This window comes from Condylostylus longicornis, unplaced genomic scaffold, assembly GCF_029603195.1.
Source record: "Condylostylus longicornis isolate FDR11 unplaced genomic scaffold, ASM2960319v2 ptg000110l, whole genome shotgun sequence".
NCBI lineage: Eukaryota > Metazoa > Arthropoda > Insecta > Diptera > Dolichopodidae > Condylostylus > Condylostylus longicornis.
This window is the reverse complement of record NW_026578078.1, coordinates 1,121,279-1,145,179: the sequence shown is the minus strand read 5'-3', so window position 1 is coordinate 1,145,179 and position 23,901 is coordinate 1,121,279. Positions and strand designations below refer to the sequence as shown.

The following is a 23,901-nucleotide window of genomic DNA, read 5'->3' as shown; positions in this document are numbered from 1 at the left end:
TACTTATTTTTCCGAAACAGCATGTTTTCCGAATTTCTATTAAAGTAAAAACTTAACGAAAAATGGATTTCTAATATAATTTTTACCTATTTATAAATAAGTAGGATACAATTATTGGTCAAATTTGACCATTTATATTAACACTTCTTTTAATTTTTCTTTTCATCCTGAAAGTATGCTAAAATTAATTGGGCATATTAATGAGAATAATTTAAGTAGAAGATTTTAATGTTTAAATTTTAATATGAGAGTAAATGAAAAATTTAAAACGTCCTTATTGAAAAACCTGATTTACGTTTCGAATTCTTATCAATTATATAATCTATAGTCAAAATAACACTATAAAATTATAAGATTTTTAGTTTTTCAAAGTTCTACTTTATATACAAATTGAATGCTAAATATATTTTGAAAAGTTTTCAATATTAGGGAACAAAAAAGGTGAAAAGCATGTATTTTATACCCTCATAACCATAAATTAATTTACTATATAATGTGTACGTAATGTGTTGTATATTTCAATATATAAAATGTATTCAATGTATGGATGTTTCACGAATTTCAGATGTAGGCGTCACGTTTTTTTTCTTGTCTACACAGAATGAATAACCAAATACTCATCTTTCGTTAATTTTTTTTTTTTTTTATTTTTCAGAGATATTTTTAAGTAATGGTAATGTTTGACCATATTAGAGTGATTTGGTTTTAACGCCCTTATATAGTCGTATAACTCCTATATAAAATTTATACATATTTAATGGGGAATTTTTTATTGTTTTGAATATCCTTTCAGTGTTAAGTGGGAAATCTTGTTTTAAAATTGGTGTTTTATGTATTTAAGAAAAAATTTAACTGAAAGTATACCTATTAGAAAAAATCCATATTCCGTACTATCATTATAGGTACGAGTACCAATGAATTTTTTTTTTTAAGTATGTGTTAAAATATTTTTGTATTACTGATGCTTATTTGTGTATAATGTAGTTATATCAGGTTATATCAATGTTAAATGAGGGTTAAAAGTATAGTAAAATTTTTGGATAATAAAAAGTTTTTGTTAATTTTATTTGGTAATATTGCATGAATTTCAGGATAAAGGCTCTGTGTGCATATATACTCGTACCTATGTGTATTTATTAGTCTATTGAATATATGTGTAGATAAATATAAATTTTTAAAATATCTAAGTAAATACTTAGCTCTACTTATGAAGATTATCTTTTTTCTTCCATTAAATTTTAAACTATTAAGAATTATAATAAAAAAGTTATTGTGGGATGACATTACTAAAATAAAATTTTTCCCAAGGTCAACCAATGGTTAAATTATTAAGTTGTGAATTAAAATTAATTTTTATTGTGTATGTGAATATATAAGTAAATATGTGTTTTAAATTTTAAATTTAGAAAATTTTTACTATCATTAACAATTTTTTAGTTTTTCTTTTTTTTTTTAACTTTTAAGAGCTTTTGTATTGCCTTTTTTTTAGTTTAAACACACTTCCAAAAACAAATTGGGGGAAAAGGTGCTTATTAGTTGTACTCGATATGATCCGTGTGTCTGCCTGCAAAACTTCTGCATCCTTTAAAATGGAAAGCTAAAACTTTATACACAAATGACCTTAAAATTTTATATATTTCTCCAATTATATTTCCGAAACTATAAGATTTTTAAAAGTTCAATAAAAGCAAGAACCCATCTAATATAACCTTTATGTAAACACTTCTTTTTGTTTGTCCTAAAAGTATGCACAATAACTTGATATATTGTGGTAATCAATAAAAGTAATTTCAATAGACTTTTTAAAAGTAGTATTTTCACTTGTTTAAAGAAAAAGTTCTACTTTAGAAACCATTGGCTTGATCCGAGCTTTTCTTTTAGAATTAAATGGTCCTTGTTGATATTATTAAATTTAGAGTTTTTAAATATATTCACATATATTCGTTTATGGTAAATAAGTGTTAGTGTGGTAAATTTTCTTAGAACGTCATTTTACACATATGTGCCTACAATTATATTCGAAAGAAACCGAAATTGTTTTTTCTTTTGTTTTGGAATTGCAGGGAACTTAAAAAACTTGAAAAATTTCACAACTTCTTCAATACTTACACTTATCACTTCATTTTAAGTGTTTGTAAAAATATTTTTATTATCTTGTATGTTTACTTGTATATCTTCGAATTTTATAATTCGAAACCGGATCAGTTTTGTAGCAAGAAATAGCTTACCCTAATGCATTATCATAATGAAAAGTGGTTTTGTATTTTGCAAATCTGAAATATTCTGGGAGGGAACTAATCCATTACATTTGCCATTCCTATAATAATAATTATATGGGTAAGCAGTTGAAATATAAAAAATATCGTACAGAACGAAGCTTACCCATAAGAATATCCGTTGAATAAAAACACAAAAATTAAATTTAGCATCTTTTTTTAAAGAATGCAATTATGGAAGTAATTACGATGTACAGTTTGGTTTAATGATTAATATTTTGAACCCAGTTGCCACTTAACCACTTCATAATGTGTTTTTAAATTATTGTAAGTTAAGAATAGAACAGAGAAGCCTAATTATGGAATAAAGTAAAATTTTGCAAAAACAAATTATTAAAAATCTGGCATCTAGATTCACGAATCGGAATATTCTTGTACATTTATGTCCTATGTAATTAAAAGCGAAATTTCTTTATTTTATTCAAATATAAATAATGACACTTCCTTTAATTAATAAAAAAGAGTGAAAAAAAAAAAACATTATGTTGAATAAAAATAATTTTTAATTTATTAAAAAAAAAAAACTTTTACAAAGTCATCTCTCATCAAAATATTAAAAAAATTTTTTTTATTCTTTAAATTAATAAAGTTTTAATTAATTTTGCTTTACAAACTTGTTAAATAACTTCTTTATTATGTTCTTTAAAAATTTCATATTTACTTTACATTTTTTATTTTTTTTTTCTTTGTTATACTAATAGAAAAATCTTTAAGATAAAATGAATTTTTTATGTAAAGGAACAAAAATTAAAAAAAAGAATAATATTGTATATTATGTAATACTCTATTCGTATAGCATATTACAACTGCATCTTGATTGCGTGTAGAGATAGAAACATTTTTAAATTGTTAGTTAATATTGTAAAAAGATTCATTCGAATTAAAATAATGAATGAATTGTTTGAAAATGTGTCATTTTATTTACAAAGTTATATACTGAAGTCAACACATTTTTGTTAATTATGTCAAAACTTGGTACCTATTTTCATTTTAAGGGATAAAAGCTGAAAAGGATGATGAAAATATTTTTCAAGAACAAATAAATAAATAAAATTTATTTAATATAATATTGACATGAATTTTTAATCATAACCCTGTTGTATTTACTTTAAGGACGGTATTCCCGCATGACTAAGACTACTATAAACGAAATGCGAAATTTAATCTCTAATTTATTTCATCCTTTCATAAATTTGCTTATAAATTAAAATTTATTCACAGGAAATTACCACTTACTTATAAATAAACTTTTGAAAAATTTAAAAATTATTATTTAAAATGTTTGACTTTCTGTTTTATTCAACATAAAATAAATATGACAAAGTTCGAATTTCGGTGTGTATTTTAACAGTTGCAACTTTTCTTTCTAGCACTCTTTCTAATTTATTCAAAATTTCACACACATTTCATATCCCTCTCTTAAAATATAAAGCTGATGCATTTTAAAAACGTTTTATTACCAAATTTTTTCGCCCTATTGTCCAATTGTTATTTAAATAGATACTTAGTTAAAAACTTTAGTTTTTAACACAATAAAGTGTTCTTGAAAGCTTTCCGACAGTAGGAAATAAGTTTCAAAACTTCTCATTCTTCAATTTTGAAATCATTCATATTAATTTGGAAAAATAACATTATTTTAACCATAAAATTAAATTACATATGTATGTATTTCTGTGTTTCATACCTATACACTGAAACAATAAATTGTTTAATAAATAAATGTGCAGCAATTGTTGTCTATAACAAAACAACAATCATTTTAAAATACATATATGTACATATAAATTTAAAGTTCATAAATGTATTGAAGTAAAACAATGAATTAAATCAGAAGAATTCATTTTTGCAACAATGTTTTGCAAATGTTAATTATGTACACAATAATTATCTACATTTGAATTGAATAAATTATATAATGAATTATTATGCATGTACCTACGATATAAATTTGTAATTATGAAAAAAATTTGTGAAGGGGATTAAAATATATTTTACATTGATTTTCTGATTTATTTTTTGCATTGATTTTAAGAGGAATAATATTATAAAAGGAATTGTTGGAATTTTTATTCAAACAAAATAAATCATAAACTGTGCGTATATATGTGTGTAAGATTTAAATATTTTGAAGCTCTTGTTGTCAAATGTATAAATTACTTGATAATATTGTTTTACAAAATTGCAAGACAGATTTATTTTGACATTAACGTTATAAATTAGCAAGACAATAAATTACTTTTATCCACGTTTATGTTCAATAGATGAATCACGGATTTGCAAAATGGCTTAAATTCATTGAAATAACAGGTTTCATCAATTATTATAGAAACAAGTTTTTGTATGCAATAAATGTAATCACGGTATGGAAGGTATACATTGAAAAGATCTCACGGTATTCATACCCCTTGAGCATTTCGTCTTTTTAAACCAAAATGGTTATATTCAGCGGTTATTACCACTATAATAGAAGGGCAACGTGCAAAGCCATAAAATAACCAAAAGAACACAAACCTGGAAAGTTTAAAATATGACATGTCAATTTTCGCAATAGTTACTTATATGTAAGTACAATATGAAAGTACAAGTAGTTTTAATTAGGGTATAAGTCTTAGGATAGGGTAGGATAAGTTTTATTTTTTTTATAAAACAGTTGCTGGTTTTTATTCTCTAATTTTCCAATCGAAATAATTCAATTGAAATTCAAAAAAGACAATCATTTAATACTAAAATAGTTTAATAAATAAAAGGTTATTGCAATTACATTAACATAAACATTTAAACTGTCATGTCTCTGTCACTGCTACCGTCACCGTCAAAAATGATAATGTATTGGTAAAATGAACGAATGTAGTATTATGGCTACGTTTTTAGTAAAAGTTTTTGAAATATTATCGGGTTATATGATACATATAAAGCAACAACAGTTCGCACGATAATATTGCCATACTATTGGCAAATGTCATACAACACTTAAAATAATTCATTCAATCAAAGACATGGTCAATTCACTTTAAGTTCTCGTTACTTTGTACACTTCTCTACAATTATGGCACTAATCAACTTACATGTATCATTTCTTAGAATTATAAAGTTAGTTTTATGAGTAACACAACTTAAGCAATTTAACTTTTCTTTACGTACACATGTACATATTTGTTTTTTGCTTATAGTTACAAATTTGTTTACTTTAAAATATTTATGTATTGCTGGAGGCAAATGGAGTTACTACACTACCGCTATAGTAACAACTAAAGGGGACATTGACTTGATTCTCTGACTGAATGATTTGACAATTGTCTCCTTGAGTAAACATTTTTTTTTTTAATTTTTATATAATAAATAACATTTCAACCAAATTATCTTCATCTGTTCGTAATCTGATCACATCTCTCATACGGGACTGCGTCTTATATGATACGCGGTGCAAAAAGAAAAAAAGTTGGAAAAGTATTAGAGAATCTGTTCAGAGCTTGGGAAATTCAATGATCGTCGTTTATTGATTAAAAAATGGTTGTATGAAATTAGAGGAGCGGACAAGAGCAAGGGAAGAATTAAGTGGGGTGTTTTCCCTCAAATAAAACATCAGGAAACAAGACATAGAAAAGTGGTGGTGATTACCGAAATTGTATGCAGCTCGGTCATCAATTGCTTTGGAAGCATTGTTTCCCTAAAAGTACAATTTATAAAAAAATTTTCAATAATAAAATAATCATTTGAGAATACCAAAACTGAACAATATATTTTTTGAAGAATTCAAAAACACTTTAAATAAAATTTCAAATATTGACATTTTATTTATTATTGATACTTTAAAAGCAATATTTATGGGTAATTGAATGTTTGTTGATTTTAAGAAAGCAAACGAATGAATAATTTCCTTTTCGTCATTTATTAAAATTTTTCATATTATACTATGTACATATTATTTATTCTCAATACCGTATACTACGATGCTTCACATTTAAATTAAGAATCCCAGTTAAAACACACTGTGAATCAAAATTTTCATGTATAAAGAGTTTGTACTAATGTGTAAAAATATTGAAATTTTGATAGAATAACTTCCACAAACTTTTTTTTTAATAAAAATAATCTGCACATCATAATGCATCTGTGAGTATGCATAATATACCAGGTTATGCACTCTGAGAAATTTATCATAACATAATATTTATAATGTGTGTGTACATACGTTACATACATATATAATTTAATTTATATTTTGTATTTTCGAATATGTTGCAGGATTTCATTTTTTAATTAAATAAGAAATTTTACATTTTCAGTAATGTAAAATTGATTCCTTATGAAATTATGAGATTTCTGTTTTAGCTATACAATTGCTATATATAAAGGCAAAGATAATGGTAAAATAAAAGTGTACAAAGCCAAAAAAATTTTGTTGTAATATAAATTTGTTAATATTTTTTTTTTTTAAATTAAAAAGTTACAAATTTAAGTTCCAAACATTGAATTAGATTTTTCTATTATGTTGAAATTTAAAAAATTTGTACGAGAGTTTACATTATTGTTTCGATATATAGAGTTTTCTGCCTCCGAAAATTATGCAACTATTCTACATATTAGTTTGTGAGGGAGATACGTTGAGTTTTCTGAATTTATAAGTTCTAAATGTTCTTAGTTTGAATATCATGTACGGAATACTTTTTTATTTTTTTATTTATGCCACATCTCTAAGATATCAATCAATTCTGAAATTCCCTCAGAGTTAGGATCTATAGTAAAAATTGTATGGTTAAAGTTATTTCCACTGATTTTGCCTTTAGATATAATTAAATAATTAACCCACGCTATTATACATTGTGAATTTTTTATTAAATTATATATTTCATTTGGTTTCAAGTTATATGTATGGGGGCATATTTAGGTACATAACTATGTGTAAGGGTTAAATGAAGAATAAAATATTAGACAGAGCTGAAGTTAATTTTGACAGTGCATAGTTGACTTATTATTGTAAAATTTTTTTTGTACCTTTTAAATATTTTTTTCTTTCTTTGTTGCCAATACCGATGATTTAAGTAAATTAATTCTTTTATCTATCGTATATCGATCTACAATACATACATTTAAAGACGCACATAAAGTAACATACATATATGTTTATATTATATTTAAGTACGTTATGCAAGAATCATAAGAATTTTTGATATAATGATGTGAAAAAAAAATAATTATTATTTGGTTATCATTGATCTAATTTATATTTCTAGACTATACAGTATGAAGTGAAAAAAGGACGATTCACAATATAACAGAAATTTTTAAATTTAAATTAAAATTTGTGAGAATTCAAGTGGCTTTCCTTTTCATTTTCAATATATTTTTTTTTTTTTCTTCAATATGTACCATATTGACAAATTGTATCGTAATAATTCGGTGTACATGTGTACTAAAATTAATTTTAGTATTGAATAAAAGAATGTACACCTATAGCTACAGTATTCCATGTTTTTTTTTTTGATAAACAGTGTGGTATTTAGTATTTTAAGTATTGAATTGAAAAAGAGATTAGCTAAAATTTTCTAAAATATTTTAAAGAATTTTTTAATTGAATAAAAAAAATATTGTGGCGGTGATACAAATATCAATAGGAACCATAGATTTCACAACAAAATACGACTTTGATATTCAACAACTTTGACAAAAACCATTTTTTCACCTTATATTTTTAATTTTTTCACTCTAATAATTTAGTTCATAAATTTCATTCAACATTAAATTGCTAATAATAAAATAATAATCCGTGGTTTTGAAAAATTTTCAACCAATATCCAAACGACGGTATTTATCTCAATCGCATGGAACAAATTTTATCATGAGATACATACTCCATAAAAAAATTCAAACGAATCAATTCAAAATTAATTCCTACCAAGCCATATTTGATAAAGTAGCACATTTCCTTCAAGTCCTGTTGATTTTGGGAGGTCATAATTTGGACTGTTGGAGAGGAAGAGGAAAATTTTGTTCCAACAATTGTATGGTATTGTATTTATTTCTTTTTAGAGAAAATATATGTATATTTAAATCTTAAATTTCTTAAAAAAGTGATTGAAAATGGAAATTAAGTCAAACATTTGGATTTTAAAAAATTAGAAAAATTTTAACAGTCATTTTGCCAATTTAATGTTTATGTGTCTTTTTCAAAGTAGAAGAAGCAAGCAACTATTTTTGTACGTTTGCAAATTTTAAAAAATATTTGTCATTTTTAAGGACATAAGGGCGTCATATTATTTAGAGTAAAGGCAAGAGGTCGGTTTAGGGAATTAGGTTTCTCGCACAGATATTTTTATATAAAGTTTAAGTTTTTCATCTTAAAGCGTATAAGCAGACGCACAAACTGATGAAATGTAATAAAATTGTTTTTTCTAATTCGATTCTCTTGGAAATATTCTAAAATTGTACAAAATCAATGAAGAGACTAAAATGATGGTATGAAGGCAATATTAAATAAAAATTTTCCCCATTTTGCTCCTCAATAAAAACATGAAATTCATAATATTTATAGATTTTTTATTTGATGATTTTTAGTTTTTTTTTTCTCAATATTTATTTTATATTTTATAAATATATTTGCTTTTTTTTGCTGGCATAAGAGAGATTTGATAAAAACCTTGTACAATTTCCTCTTTTTTAATAACAACACAAAAAAAATAATAATTTTGTTTTTTTTTTATTTAATCATCAGAATTTCGTAGTGCTGAATACATACTTGATATACAAATTGTATATCGTGTTAATATATGTATGTATACATGTTTACATACTATATAAGTATTAAATTTTTCGTTCTGTTTGTGATTTTCTTGTGTTAAGGTTAAAAAAGTTAAAAAATATGTAAGTATAAAATCAATATTTGAAATGTAATTTTGTTAAAAATTTCATACAATTTCCTCATATTTTTCAAAATACAATTTTTCATTAAATTTGATTTTATTATTTAGTATATGAATAAAAAAGGAATGAAAAATAAAGTAAATTTTTTTTTGGATTAAATCGTTCCAATATAAATAAAATTATAAATTTATTAATAAAATGAATTTTCCCCATCTTCATTTGATGTATTAATAAAATTATTAAGTTATATTTATTATTAATATAAATGTTATTAAGGTAAATGATAACATATTAAAAAAAAGAGAGATAAATAACTTTTATTTCTACATATTTTTATATAGAGCAAAAACATTACAAGGATTCCCTATAAATATTCTTATATAACTTAATTATGTTTAGATGTTTCTTTTTTCAAATTTTATTTAAAGCTTCCAGTATTTCATATAGCTTCCTGCAAAATATTTTGTAATTAAGTTACCATTCGCAGATAATATTTGTACAATTTTGAATTTTCTTTTTATTAAAATATGCAATTAAGCAGAGAATTTTGTTATCTCAAGCTCATGTGATTTTACATGGTGTATTGTCTAAGGTTGGGTTCGGGTTTGTCTCCAAATGCGCCTCCATATATTCAATGGTGATTTGAACGTTTGAACGTAATTTGAACTTTTTCAAATTATTTTCTTATATAGGATAGGAGTTAACTCCAAAATTTGATAGGCGTGTATGAAAATTTGTACGTTCTTTAAATGAAGTCACTAGAGTGTTTAAAGTTTATTGAAACTTGTACAGTACAATTACCACAACTTGGTTTTACTGTTTTCATTCATCATAAATTGCAGTTCTCAAATAAAATAGAATTTAATTAATTATTAAAGGTATAAACTTATAAAATACTAGAAATGTCACAATTGAATATGGTGAAACAAAACATGCTAATTTCATTTTATAAGAATTGTGAAATCAGTTGTAAGTCCTTTGAATAACAAAAAAATTTTTAAAAAACATATGCGATATAAATTTTATATTATATCAAAAATGTTACAACATTCTTCAATTAAAAACACTTAATTTTTCCATTAAATTTTAAAAATTTATAATAAAAATTTTTATTCCTAATTCAATATCAAATATAATTATAGTATTACATTCTAAAATACTCACCTTATTGATACTAATATCATAGCAAATATAAGGTATTTTCCAAGCAAAGGCACCACTAGCGATGTTGGTGGAATAATTTCAACAACCAGCAAAAAGAACACATGAAGACTAATAAGAATTGATATTGATAACGTAACCTAAAAATAGTTATAGAACAAAAAAAAAAAAAGAACAAAATATTTTAGTATGGTTTGCATACAAAAATAAACAAAAATTTAAATGATTTTTAAAATACAAAAAAAATGTTTACTTTTTTCTCAATTTGTATATTCAGTTTATGTTCAAATTTGTTATTTTTAATAATATAATGGGCCTCTAATACAAAAAAAACAGAAATATTTTGTAAATAAAAAAAATGTTGAATATCCTTTTCAAAATATTTAAATTAAAATATTGTATCCTTGTTGAATTTTGAAAGCAATCTGAATTGTTTTACACTCAATTTGATTCTATTAAAAATGGAGGGAAGAGAAAACTTGATCAAATAAAAAAAATACGCACGCATTAAACACGCGGTTAAAAATTTATAAATTTTCATTGTTGAAAATTTAAAACGAAATAATTGAGAGTAAAATTTTGCATTAAAGAAATGAATTTGTTTAGTTTTAGAAAATTGACATAATAAAATTGCTGATTCTTTTGCAATTAGTGAAATATTATGCTTTATACTTATAATATCATTACAATACAGACCTTATGTATGACGCAATATGTTTCCTTAAAATTAAATTTGTGAATTTAAGGAATTTTTATAGCGCTTACACAAATCAAGTTAACAGTCTTCTTTTACTTAAATTAGTTCATGGACTGAATGGCGAAACAAGTTAAATTGGAGTTCTTAGTAATCGACACTTCTCATAAAATTCTGAATTATATTTCAATGTAAAATAAATTGACGACTTTGTCCTTGTGATTTCTAACAATTATCTTTTACCTCATGTTATTATATTTCCGCTTTCAAATCACTTATTCAATTAAATATTTTTATGTAATTAATATTTCTTTTAACTAAACATTTTTTGTTATAAAATGAAATATAAAAGCGTTAAATATCTGAAACAATTTTGAAAAGTTAAATGCATAAATGGAAAGGATTAAAGAATATTTAAAAATTTATTTATATACAGAATTTGTGTAGAATTCATTTGAATTATGTTATTTTAGCTGAGTTTACGTGTGAAAATTAAAAAGTATTAATTATGTTTTCATTTTATGTTTTTATTTTTATTTTATACTTTATGCTATTTATTGTTATTTGTGATTTTAATTAATTCATGTAATATCCTTTATAGAATTATCAAAATAAAGCGATCACATTATATAATGAATGGGGTTATTTAAATATTTATTCGATTAAATATTTTGGTAATGTTTGTATTTCGTAAGGGTTTTAATCTATATGTAAAAATATTTTATTTAGAACTGAAAATCATAAAGGATTTTATTAAATGCATTGTCAAAATAGATTTATGTATTAACTTAGATCTTAAAATACATTGATAATATAAAATGAATATTTAACATGGAATTCTTAAAAAAAAATTATGTAAAAAATGTAAGCAGAATGATTCAGAAAGCAGATTTTAAAAACTGGGTGTTTGAAGCTCCTATCTTTTTCGGAACGAAAGTTATTAGCAAAAGAGCATGGATAACTAAATATTTTATGAATATTCGTTAAAATCGCTGTATCCCGGAAACCTTTGACATTTGGCACTCACTCCGGAACAAAAGTTTTACACATTTTCGAGCCTCTAATTTAATGATTCGGTTTTGTTTATATTCGTTCAATGTTTATATATCTTAAATACAATTTAAGTTATTTGGATAGCACAATTGTTTGGAATAGCTACGAGCAAAGCCTATATAATTTGAGCTCGATTAAAACAGGGTTTCTATTAGCGGTTCCATAGCATTCCAAAAATAATAAAATCGTTTATAAAATTGCATAAGTTTATATCGTACATGTATTTATTAACATAAGTTTTTGTTAATTTGAATATTTTCTAAGAATAAAAATTAAAAAATAAGTTGATACGAGGGCTGTCACAGAATTAAGTAGCTCAACCAAGAAAACACAAAAATTTTGAAAAAAAAATAAGCCTGGCAGAAGGTCCTATCATTTTAAGGATTAACTGTCACACTTTTATTTATTTTTTTTTTCTTTTCAGATTACCGGCTTTTAATAGTGAAGCTATTCAGTAAATTTTTAATATGGATAAAATTTGTCATCGTTATGTCATTCAATATTTTTATTTGAAAGGTCTTACGAGTATTCCAGCCGGTATCAAAAGTGAACTAGATTCTACACTAGGGGAGTCTGCTCCCTCATATGCAATGATTAAAAATTGGGTAGCGCAGTTTAAACGTGGCCGTACGAGCTATGAAGATGAACATCGCACTGGTCGACCAAATGAGGTCACTACGCCAGAAACGGTTAAAAAAATCCACAAAATTATATTAGACGATTGAAAGTGCGTGAGTTGGCTGATATAGTGGGCTTATCAAAAAGTGCTGTACATCGGATATTGACCGAAAATAATTTATTAAAATTTTTGTGTTTTCTTGGTAAGGATACTTAATTCTGGGACAGCCCTCGTAGTTACATCATATATGTATATAAATAACATGATGTAATTAGTTTTATTCGGATATATCACAGTTTTTCACTTACAGAAATCGCAAGAAAATCGAAGCAGTTACCTTCTTTTCAATTTTTAAAACACGCTTTCCCAACACGTAATTCCCAAAAAAATTACCAGATTTGATTACTTCTTTCATCAGAAATATTTAGAATCAAAATGTGCCGTTTGATTTTTTGACATACATATGTGTGTCGGTACATATACAATACATACATATATCTACTTTATAATTCATAATTGTCTTTTCAACAAATTGCTATTATTATCAATTTGATTAATGTAGTCATAATTCAAAAACAAATTTACTTTTGTTAATAATTTTTATCAAATTCATTTTATAGTTCTTGTCAAAACGACGGCTTCTCTGATTTTAAATCTTGATTATATAAAATTTATATAAAAAGTAATGAAGTTGCCAAAAAAATGTTAATATAACCTTCTTCAAAAATGCACTTAATTTTGACAAAAACTCTAAAAAAGTGCAAGTAGAAAATAAAACATTTTTATTTTCCCGTATATTTGCGTGTAATTCCTATAAAATTATGTAGGTTCATGATATACAAATATAAGTGTGCATTTAATATAAGTTTATCGTACATATGTAAGAGAGTATGCAAGAAATAATTTATGACATAATTTATTTTAATCAATGAAATGATTAATATCATCACATTTTTCAACTTTTCTTATACCATCATTCACAATAGCAAATATGTTTTAGATGGTATGTTTTCCTGTCAGCATCAACATTTCTCTTGTTAAATACAATTTCTTATCATATCATCACAAGAACCTCATATTTTTTTTGTTTCTTTTTATTGGAAAGATCCTTTGAGTAAAACGTTTTTTGTTTCTTCATGCCATAAACTGAACGTATGTTATTATATAATATTTTGAAAAAATGTACATGTACATGTATGTATGCATATTTGTGAATTTGTTTTAGACAATATCGTTAGACTTCGCAGCATTGAGGTGAATACTTCAAAATTAAAAAATATTTTTTCGGCAAAAATCAATTGAAATATAATGTTTATTTACACATAGTAGCTTTGTGTTATATAAATAACCATTAGATGTAAATATAGGTTTTTATAGCCACAAAGGCCCACTTATTGACTATAACTATCATGAGTGCATAGTAGACCTCTTAATATTTCTGCAGAATTATAAGTAGGGCTTATTTTCCATAAATTTATTTTCTCAATAAAAAAATTGGGAAATTGTTTGTTTATCTAAAAGTTTGAGTTGTATTTTCTTGTTTTTTTCCTTTTAAGAAGTGCAAAATTTTTGTAAAACTTTGATATTTTGTTGAATAAAAAATTTTTTTCAATATATATTTTTAAATAAAGCATTATTTAAGTTATATTTGAATATGTGGCCCGCATAAAAAATTTTATTCTAAAAACGGAATGCAGTTCGAAAAATGCCGCCGTCCGCTGTTATAAACGAATAATTAAATTTTTCAAATCTCTTTTCATAACATTTCAAAATTAAAGTGTGTTCTTAGATAAATATTGAGTTCGCAATAGAGCATTAAAATATAAAAAATTCATATAGGAAAATAAAAATTTTACATTCAAACCGTTTTCAAAACTAAATTTATAAAGTTTAAAATTTATTATCCTTCTTATGAAGGATACATGTATTGGATATATTATTATACATTTAAAGTATAAAATCCTTTTATTTTTTTTAAGGTAACTATTTATAGTATCGGTTGTCACTGTCATTTATCATTCTACAAATAGAAAATCCCATATTTTAAAGGTGTGTTAAGTTGAACATAGCATGCATTCATATATTTATGCAATATAAAATGAAAATTTAAAATATGAAAAATAAAGGGCGGATATTAGAGTATTTAATACGAAACATTCGACTGCAAAAATGATAAAAATGAGCTGTTAGACTAGATATGTAGGTTTCTTAAGTTTTTGGAGGAAATAAAATTTTTTAATACATTTAAAAAGTTTTGAATGTTCGTGCTATTTAAATGTTCATAAACATATTTTTGTTTTTATAATTTTAAAGAAAGAAAGCTGTTTGGTTTGCAGAAGTTCAATTTTTTGGAACAATGTGAAAATATTTGTATCTAACCCCTTCAATTTGAATTTTTACTACTTTTGATATAATGAATAAAAATGCAAATTTTTGAGAATTCGCTGTTTCGAAACAATTTGTAAATGTAGCAATCATAGAAAGATGTAGAGTTGTATTTTTCTATAAGTAAAGAGAATTCTCTCTAATTTTAACATTTCCAATGTAATATTAAAATTAATTTAACAAATTTAAATTTTTGATCAAGTATTTCCTCGAAATTATACAAGGTGTATAAATTATACAAATTGTTAGTGTAATGAAACTGAAATCTGATTTTTAAGAATTATTATCCTATACCTGGTTTTTGGTTGAATTAGATAGCCATTAGACGTTTTTGCTGATTTAAAAAATTACATGCATAAGCTTGTGGCTAAAATTTTTAAATGGAATTGTGCTGGTTCACAAGCATATTTAAAATTTGCATCATCCGATCAAGAAGTTGAAGGGCTTTTGTTTAAAACTTAAATCCGGCTTGTTATCCACTGTATTTTTTATTTTTATAATAAATAAATTATTCAATAATTCAAAATACGTGTTTGCCACTTTAGGGATTTATTAATCTTACATAACTGTATACAATTTGATTTATGTGATTTTTCACATTAAAAATTCTTTAAGATTTTCTAAGTTTTTGGTTTTGTATCCCGATTTTTAATCTTTTAAAATTAACAAAAAGTCTGGATAATCTTGAAATATTTTGTTTCAACTATGCAATAAATAAAATATTGAGGCTGAAGGAAACTGTTATTACCTATCCATACTTTGTAAAACTTATCGATGAATATGAACATCGCAAATTTAAATTTTTTTATAGAATTTTTTAAAGTTCTGTTTTGCTACAGCAAACTCCCAGAAAATTTTTAAGTAATTTCCCAATTTTCGACGAATAATCCCACATGATCGGAAAATTTTTTTTTGTAACATATTTTATATTTTAAATTTACATTCTTTTGTTCATATATACTTATTTATGTACATGCTTCAACAAAATTTTTTTTAACATCAGAAAAAAGGATTTTCTTTCTTTATTTTTACATTGCGATTTCGATTATATTACTTTATTGCATATGGATGCAAAATATTTGTCTTTTTTTTAAATAATTTTTTACAATATTCTAAAATTTACAAAATTGTCATAATTTGGTTATAAAGTGCAAAAACATTTTTATTTTTGGAGTGATAAAGAACTTTTGTTGATTTATTTTTTGAATCTTTCATTGGTACAAAATGTCTTCTTAGGAGAATGGCTAAAATTACACCCTAGATTTTTTTAGCTTTGATAAAAACAAAATTACAGAAATTTTAAAAAACTATTTGGTAAATGATCTCATTATTCATTCCAGTCACACATATCTACAATATCAAAAGAATCTCTTTTGTGATAACTTGAAAAATTGTTCAAGACGTTTTGCTAAATTTTTATTATAAAAAATGACATTATGAAAATGTGTTAATACTGGCATTTTTATAAAAAAAAGTATAAGCAAATTATTAGAATTTTTGTATAATTTTTATAATTCAATTTGATGTTTTATTCACAAAATATTTACTCAAATATTGTTAATAACTTTTCGTATTTTCCATTTCTAAAGTTTTCATAACAGTTTTTCAAAGTCACATTCATCTTTAATATCACAATATAGGACAACAAATTTAAATAAAACATTTGATTATAGAAGCTAATTTGAATATTTTTAAATATTAAAATATTTGCCATTAGGGTTGCATAGTTCCTATCCGAACCTATCGATTCATTTAAAAACTTCAAGAATATACATATCTATAAATTGTATAACTAAACACATGACTAACAAATTTATTTTTTTCCAAATATTTTTTAAGATTCTGTGACGGTTACCCGAACCTTCTGTTTTACCTGACTACGTGGCTTAATCCAATTACAATCAATATAGAATTTGACATAAATCACACAGAATTTTATCCAAATATCCTCTACTAAGGTGTAATACAATTCAATGATGAAATAAATACATACATTGCATGATATTGATACCCAGATTTGAACTAAAGGAGAATTAATATTTTCCTACTATAAAATTTGCTTTAATATGTTTTTAGATGACATCTTTTTTTTCGGTGGGAACACACTTCTTCATGTAAGGGAAGCGCAAATAAACTATTTTTATAGAGATATCGGTCTGTTGTCCAATATTCTTGAAATTTAATGTTTAAATTTGGGGTATTAAAACAATGAACCTTTAAATTTTTTGGCAATTCATACGTGTACATCGAAAGAAAATTGTTAAGAATAACATATTATGGAGAGCGGGGTCTTACTTTCACATATACACATTTTTCTTATATATAATATTTGTAGTTACACATTTAATTGTAACATGTAATTCGCTAAAGCCTTAATAGGTTTTAAGAAAAAATTAAATTCACACAATTTCGTTTTTAATATTTCGTTTTTAATATTAATAATAGATGAAAAATTTACTTTGCCAACAATTACGGATTGATTAACTGTAAACTTTTGAACTTTAACTAAATTAATAGTCTAAAGTAATACATGAATATTTAGCAGTCATTAAATTATTTCTAATTATTTTAATTGAAAATTTTCATATCTAATATATAATTTCGATATTAACATTTATTGAACAGAATTTTTTATTACATACATATTCACATTTATATGGATATTGTTTGTGTATAGTACGAGTATGTTTAACGAATAATTCATAACAAATAAATAGAGAAGGTGTGTATATTTTTTATTTAAGAATATTACATACTTTAAATAGTTTTTCCAAAGTAAATTTATTAAATATAATTATTTTGCTAGAATTTTTTTTATATAAAATTCTATAAAGACTACAGGACATTTGTATAATAACATTTGTATTATGTATAATATCTTCATATATGTATGAAGATATAACAAGCACGTGTAGAAGGTATAAAGAAAGAATTATTAAATTATATTTGTATAATGCAACTCCTTTTTTTTAAAAAAGAATGTTATTTTACCTTTTCTCCACTGTCTGATGGCAAATAAAATGTTAAAACCGTCAGGAACGATATTCCCATGCATGGTATAATGATGTTCACTGTGTAGAACAGAGTTTTTCTCCTCATAGTAATATTAAATGTAATATCCAAATATGGTTCATCACAGCAAGTATAAAACTTTTCGTTTCTAAAAAGGAGAGAATTTATTTTTCATCTTTTAAATTTGTTGTTTTTTTTTTTTAATTTTTTTTTTGAAAATTAAATATAAAAGAAAAATAAAAGCTTTATAAGGAGAGAAAGGCGATCGTTTAAAATTAATTAAAATAGGTACGTAGATATTAAAAAGTTCATATATGGTACATATTGTGGTATGTTCATCTTTTTCAGCTTTTAGAAATTATTTAAATTAAAAATTAAATATTTATGGAATAAAAAATTAAGATTTCCCATTAGGAAAATAGTTTTTTAAATTTTAAAATTTACAAAAAAAAATTATTGTGGAACAAAAAAAAAATGTCAATAAAAGGTGCTGTTGAGGTTTCTCCTTTAAACTTTAAAAATAGGAACGTAAATTACCTTTAGGCAAAACTTTGAAGGTTATAAAATTTTTAAATGTATAAAAATTTGCGTAAGTAAGGGTATAATTAAAAAAAAAAAACAAGTATTCACTTATAGAAAGATAGAAAAATAAAATGTACATAAAAATTTGTTTTATAGATTCAAAATATTTTTAATTTATTTTAAACACGAGAATGTTAAATAAAGTTTAATTGAGTCAAACAAAATATGAAAAAAGTTAAATTAGTTTGATATTTGAAGAAATTTACAAAAAAAAATTCAGTGTAAATGATATTTTTAGCATTACTTTATTATAAATAGCCCATAGGTACAAAACCAATGTATATTGCCAATGATTCTGGAACAAAAGCAGTTGTTTTATTTATTAATTTTTATAATACTAAATCAAATCATGTAATTAAAGGTTTTTGAATTCAAAATGAATTCCGGCAAAAATTAAACTTAAAGTATAAGAAACAGCAATAACAATTTATAACCTGAAAACTCATTCAACAGTTGTTCAGTAACATCAATACCTGATGGCTACAATTGAATGTTATCTCAGAATCAGTTGTTTAAATTTATATGTTCATTCTAATGAATAGCAGTGATGAAAGATTTAATACTTTATTCAGTTTTAATGTATTTCAGAAATAACTCAGTTTTCAGATGATCTTGTGAGCAGGGAGAGGATTTGTTGGAAAGGTTTATGCTTGACTTTGTTTTCCATCACTCTTACCTACCTACTAATTGAAATATTAAAACTTTCATAACTTCTATACTAGAACACGTAGTGATGGACTCGTTATAAAGGTCCGGTGGCGACTAAAATACCAATGATAGGGTGGTTATGAGACTGACTTTTACAATCTATCTGTGAAAATTTTTGGTTTTCGGTAGGGGTAGTAAGTGGGAGTGATTTAAGAGAAAAAGTACTAGTTTTCTGTTACAAAACTTTATCGCAACAGTATTTGTAAGGCTATTTGCTAAAAACGGAGTTTTCATATACCTAGCTGAATTTATACAAGAAACATAGTTTTTTATTAAATTTACCTTACAGCAGGTACTTCTAATATATCCCATTCAACTGACATATAAAATTCTGATAAATCAACACCAATATCAACAATGTTACTATCTTGCTGTTCATCCATATGCCTTAAATCAACCTGATAATAAGTTTTAAAGTCGAAAAAAATAAAATAAAAAAAAATAATATTATTATAAAAAATTGTGATTATGAAAATTTCTAATTAAAAGTATAGATATAACAGTTAAATTTTTATAAGAGTAATAATGTTATATAAGAAAAAAATATATTTTTTAAATGATTTTCTTTTTGCTTTGGTTTTTTTTAATTTCTTTTTTTTTTCTTTTCAAAAAGGTTAAATGAAAAAACAAAACTTAAAATTCTTATATTTTTTATGGATTTTGCATTTTATTTGATTTTTTTTGTTTAAATAAAATTAAAATATAGAAAATTCGAAAAAAAAAACAAAAAAAGACAAATGTTATAAACATAAAAAATAGTTATAATATTTGGAAATTAAAAAATATTTTATTTAATCTATTAAGATCGTTAACATAGCAGCGAATTCATTCATGCAATTTTTTTCTTTATTTTAGATAATTGGGAATATAGAAAACTAAAGAGTTATAGTAGGTATATAAGATTTTACTATAAATAAAATTACTAGAAAATTAAAATATAGTATATTAAATTTATGTAGGTATATATATATATATCTTATTTATTTAGATATAAATTTCTAATTTATATGTATATATAGAAAATAATATTAAAATACTAAAAAATAATAAAGGAATTATGTATATAATGAATCGTACTAAATTAAATTAAAACTATGTAATTAGAAAATAAAATAAGGGATTAATTATTAAGAAAATTTCTATATATATGTTATACAATATATTTAAATACTTAATATTTAAGAAGATATATAGCAGTAGTTAGAAAATTATTTAGTATAATGCAAAATTTATAATAGTATAAATCCTAAAATATTGCTAAATACAAATTAAATGCAATTGCAATAAAAGAATAAATAGGGGAAAAAAAATAATATTCGTTCTCATTGTAACAAAGACGCATCCTATAATGACTTCTATATATAAATATGACATATTATTCTGCAGAAATTTTAAAAAAACTTACCATAGAATATATATTTGATTTGTACATATGTATTTACATACATTAATTTTAAAATTTTTGCCATAAAATATACAGATTATTTTTAAATTGAAAATGCTCGTGCCCCATTTAAATATTCTAATTTGAATCTAGAAATACTGTTTGAATCTAGAATTATATGAAAATCATCAAATATAATAACGAGTAAAACAAATCTATATATTATTTAAATATTTACAATTTGACGTTTTCATTACATATACAGTGTGTTTTCTCTATCTCTCATAGTTTTTCCAGTAAAACTTGTTAAATGTGTTTAAAAAACATGTGAGAAATGCATTGTTCGTGCATTTAATACATTCTGTTCAGCCGAACTTGAAATACTGATCTGCGTAAACAGACTGACAGACAGACAGAGTGACAAACATCTTTCTAAAAATGTTCTAATTACGCTTCCCTAGCATATAGAGAAACAGATTTCCGCCGAAAACTCGACATTTGACATTTTGTGTCGCTTATTTTATGCAATGCGATTGTAAAATATAAAGCCTCCACAAAGTTCAATTAGCTATACCTATATAAAACCCCGTAGTAAATTTGAAAATTAGTTTTTAAAACTTCCGTATAACAGAATTTCAATACAGAAGAGCTTTCTGTATTCAAACTATTAACAATTTCTGCGGTATTAGTTTGGTAAGAGAAATTTATACCCAATGCGTTTCATTCAATGAGAACTACATTATTAAATGTAATAAATATAAAATGTATAAATAAAAATATATTTATTAATACATAATATTTACTAATAATAATTTAAAGAAAATAATATATATATATACATATATTCATATTAATATATTTATTGGTAATACTAAATTTTCCTCATAATGTTACAAAAATTCGCAGTTTTTGGAATTTATTTGTCTTTTTTTGAATTTTCAATTTTCAATCTTTTTAATTATTACACTTCGTTCATGTAAACTATGGTTTGTGTACAGTAATGTAAGTGTTTTTTATTTAATAGAATTTTAAATTTTAAAATCCAGATTACAGTAAAAAAAAAAAAATGGAGAAAAATTTAAAATTTTTCTGAAATATTACAAAAAATTTTTGTTTTTTTTTTATATTTTTTTTAAAATTATTAAATTAAATTTTTTTGTGAATTGTGTAAGTATATTGAAATAAAATAGATGGAATTAGAATGAACGTTTTATTTAAAAAAATGTAAAATGAATTGAAGAAAAAAAAACATAAATTTTTATTTTTAATTTAAAAAATAAAAACAAATTAAATTTTATTCTTTCATATTTTATAGTGACGTTCTTTAACATTATGGCGATGAAATGATTGAAGAGCGAAAATGGGGGGTGTATTTAAATATTATTTTTGCAATTAATAATTGAATTTATACAAAATTATATACATTTATATATGTAAAATATGTTAATGAAATATATAAACATTTTGAGTAAAAATCATTGAAAATGAGTTTTAAATTTAAATGAATTTTTTGCTTGATTTAAACGAATATGTTTTTGATTTTAATAATTAATTTCCTTTATTAAAATTTTTAATAAACGGTGATTAAAACGGTGATATTTTTTTTTTGCAATAAATTTTATATTGTATACAAATATAATAATAGTAAAATAGTAATATATTTTTTAAGTAAATAAAATAAATTAAGTAAATAAGGATGAAATTAATAAAAAAAATAATATTTTCTACATTATATTTGAATTAAATATTAAAAGAAAATATTTAATTTATTTATTTATTTATTTAAACTACTTATAAAATTTTATTACAAAAATATTAAAAATTATTTACTATTTATATATATTTTTTTTAATGTTTTATGAATTTAAGCATTTATCTTATATATATTAGCAATTAAATTAAATTTTATTTTAGTATTTATAAAATGTTTTTATTAAATTGTATTTTATAAAATTATTTCTGATTAAAACTACTTAATATTTAATATAATTTCAATCTATGTACATTGTATGCATTTATTTCAATTTACATTTTTCAAATTTCTATATAATAAAATTTATATATGTATATGTATAATTTTAAGAAGCATATGCATGCATAATTTTCTAATTATACAATATTGATATAATTTGCAAGTATACGAGTATATAGAGGAACTTAATTAATTTTTAATAAAATTAGCTATTATAATATTATTTGTATAAGCTAAATTGTTTAAATCTATATTAGAAATAATAATAATAATGAAATTATATATAAAATATAAATAATATATTTAAGCATAAAGACTCAATAATAAAGAAATCAATAATAAATTTGTTCTAATCAGATATAAAGTTCAATTTCTATAATTAAATAAATATTTAGTATATTCCTTCGAATATGTATTTTAAGAGTATTTTTAAATGTGGATACCTCTATTTATGTTGCAATTAGACTTTTAACAATATAGCCTTTTAATATTGAGTAAAATTAATCTTGATCACTAACATTTTAAAATGCATTTTGACTGATGCAAAAAAAACTGAAAATTTAAGAGTTTTTTATTGTCAAATTACTTTCAAATGTTATTGAAATGCCAAAATTATTTTGAAAATCGATTTCAATTACATTTTCAACATTACGTAATTAAAAATACTATATAGTTAAATTCATCATAAAATTTATTAGAAATTTACAATAAAGTTCAAATAAATTGCTGTCAGTATTGATCCGCAATTTATTACAATATTAGTTCTAAAATTTTTCATGTGGAACGTTGTTAAAAAAAGCTTTACAGATATGTAAGCAAATTCACCAAATAAACTAAGTTTTGAAAAGTATACATTGCGTTCTCGCAAGACGTATATTTTGATACGGGTAAATTTGTAGCAAAATGTGTCCATTTGATCATATTTTTGGTATCGTACGAAACTACACTTTCTTTTTATGTAATACTCTTAATTGGTGTATTGAATAACTCAAAACGGGTTGATTGGTGATTTTCAAAATGTGAACTAATAAACTTGCACTAAAATTTTTTATTTTCACTGCAAAATTTCTGTACAAATCAACAAAAAAAATATGATTGAGGAATCCCATTCTTTCTAAAGCAAAGTTGCAATTTACATCTAAAATTTGGTATATCGTTCAGTTTTTTATCTCTAATCAAAATATACTTCAGAAA

At 23.2% G+C, this 23,901-nt stretch overlaps 1 protein-coding gene across 3 annotated transcripts in view; it reads right to left on the bottom strand.

The window, feature by feature from the left end:
- Positions 1-23,901, bottom strand: part of LOC129614461 (acetylcholine receptor subunit alpha-like) — a 224,514-nt gene that overhangs the window by 12,338 nt on the left and 188,275 nt on the right. For all 3 annotated transcript variants that reach the window (XM_055529053.1, XM_055529052.1, XM_055529054.1), the window contains exons 6-8: positions 19,634-19,749; positions 18,041-18,209; positions 10,302-10,438 (exon numbers count right to left, since the gene is read on the bottom strand). In XM_055529053.1, the coding sequence (XP_055385028.1) occupies positions 10,302-10,438; positions 18,041-18,209; positions 19,634-19,749 (422 nt within the window). The remainder of the gene's footprint in view (positions 1-10,301; positions 10,439-18,040; positions 18,210-19,633; positions 19,750-23,901) is intronic.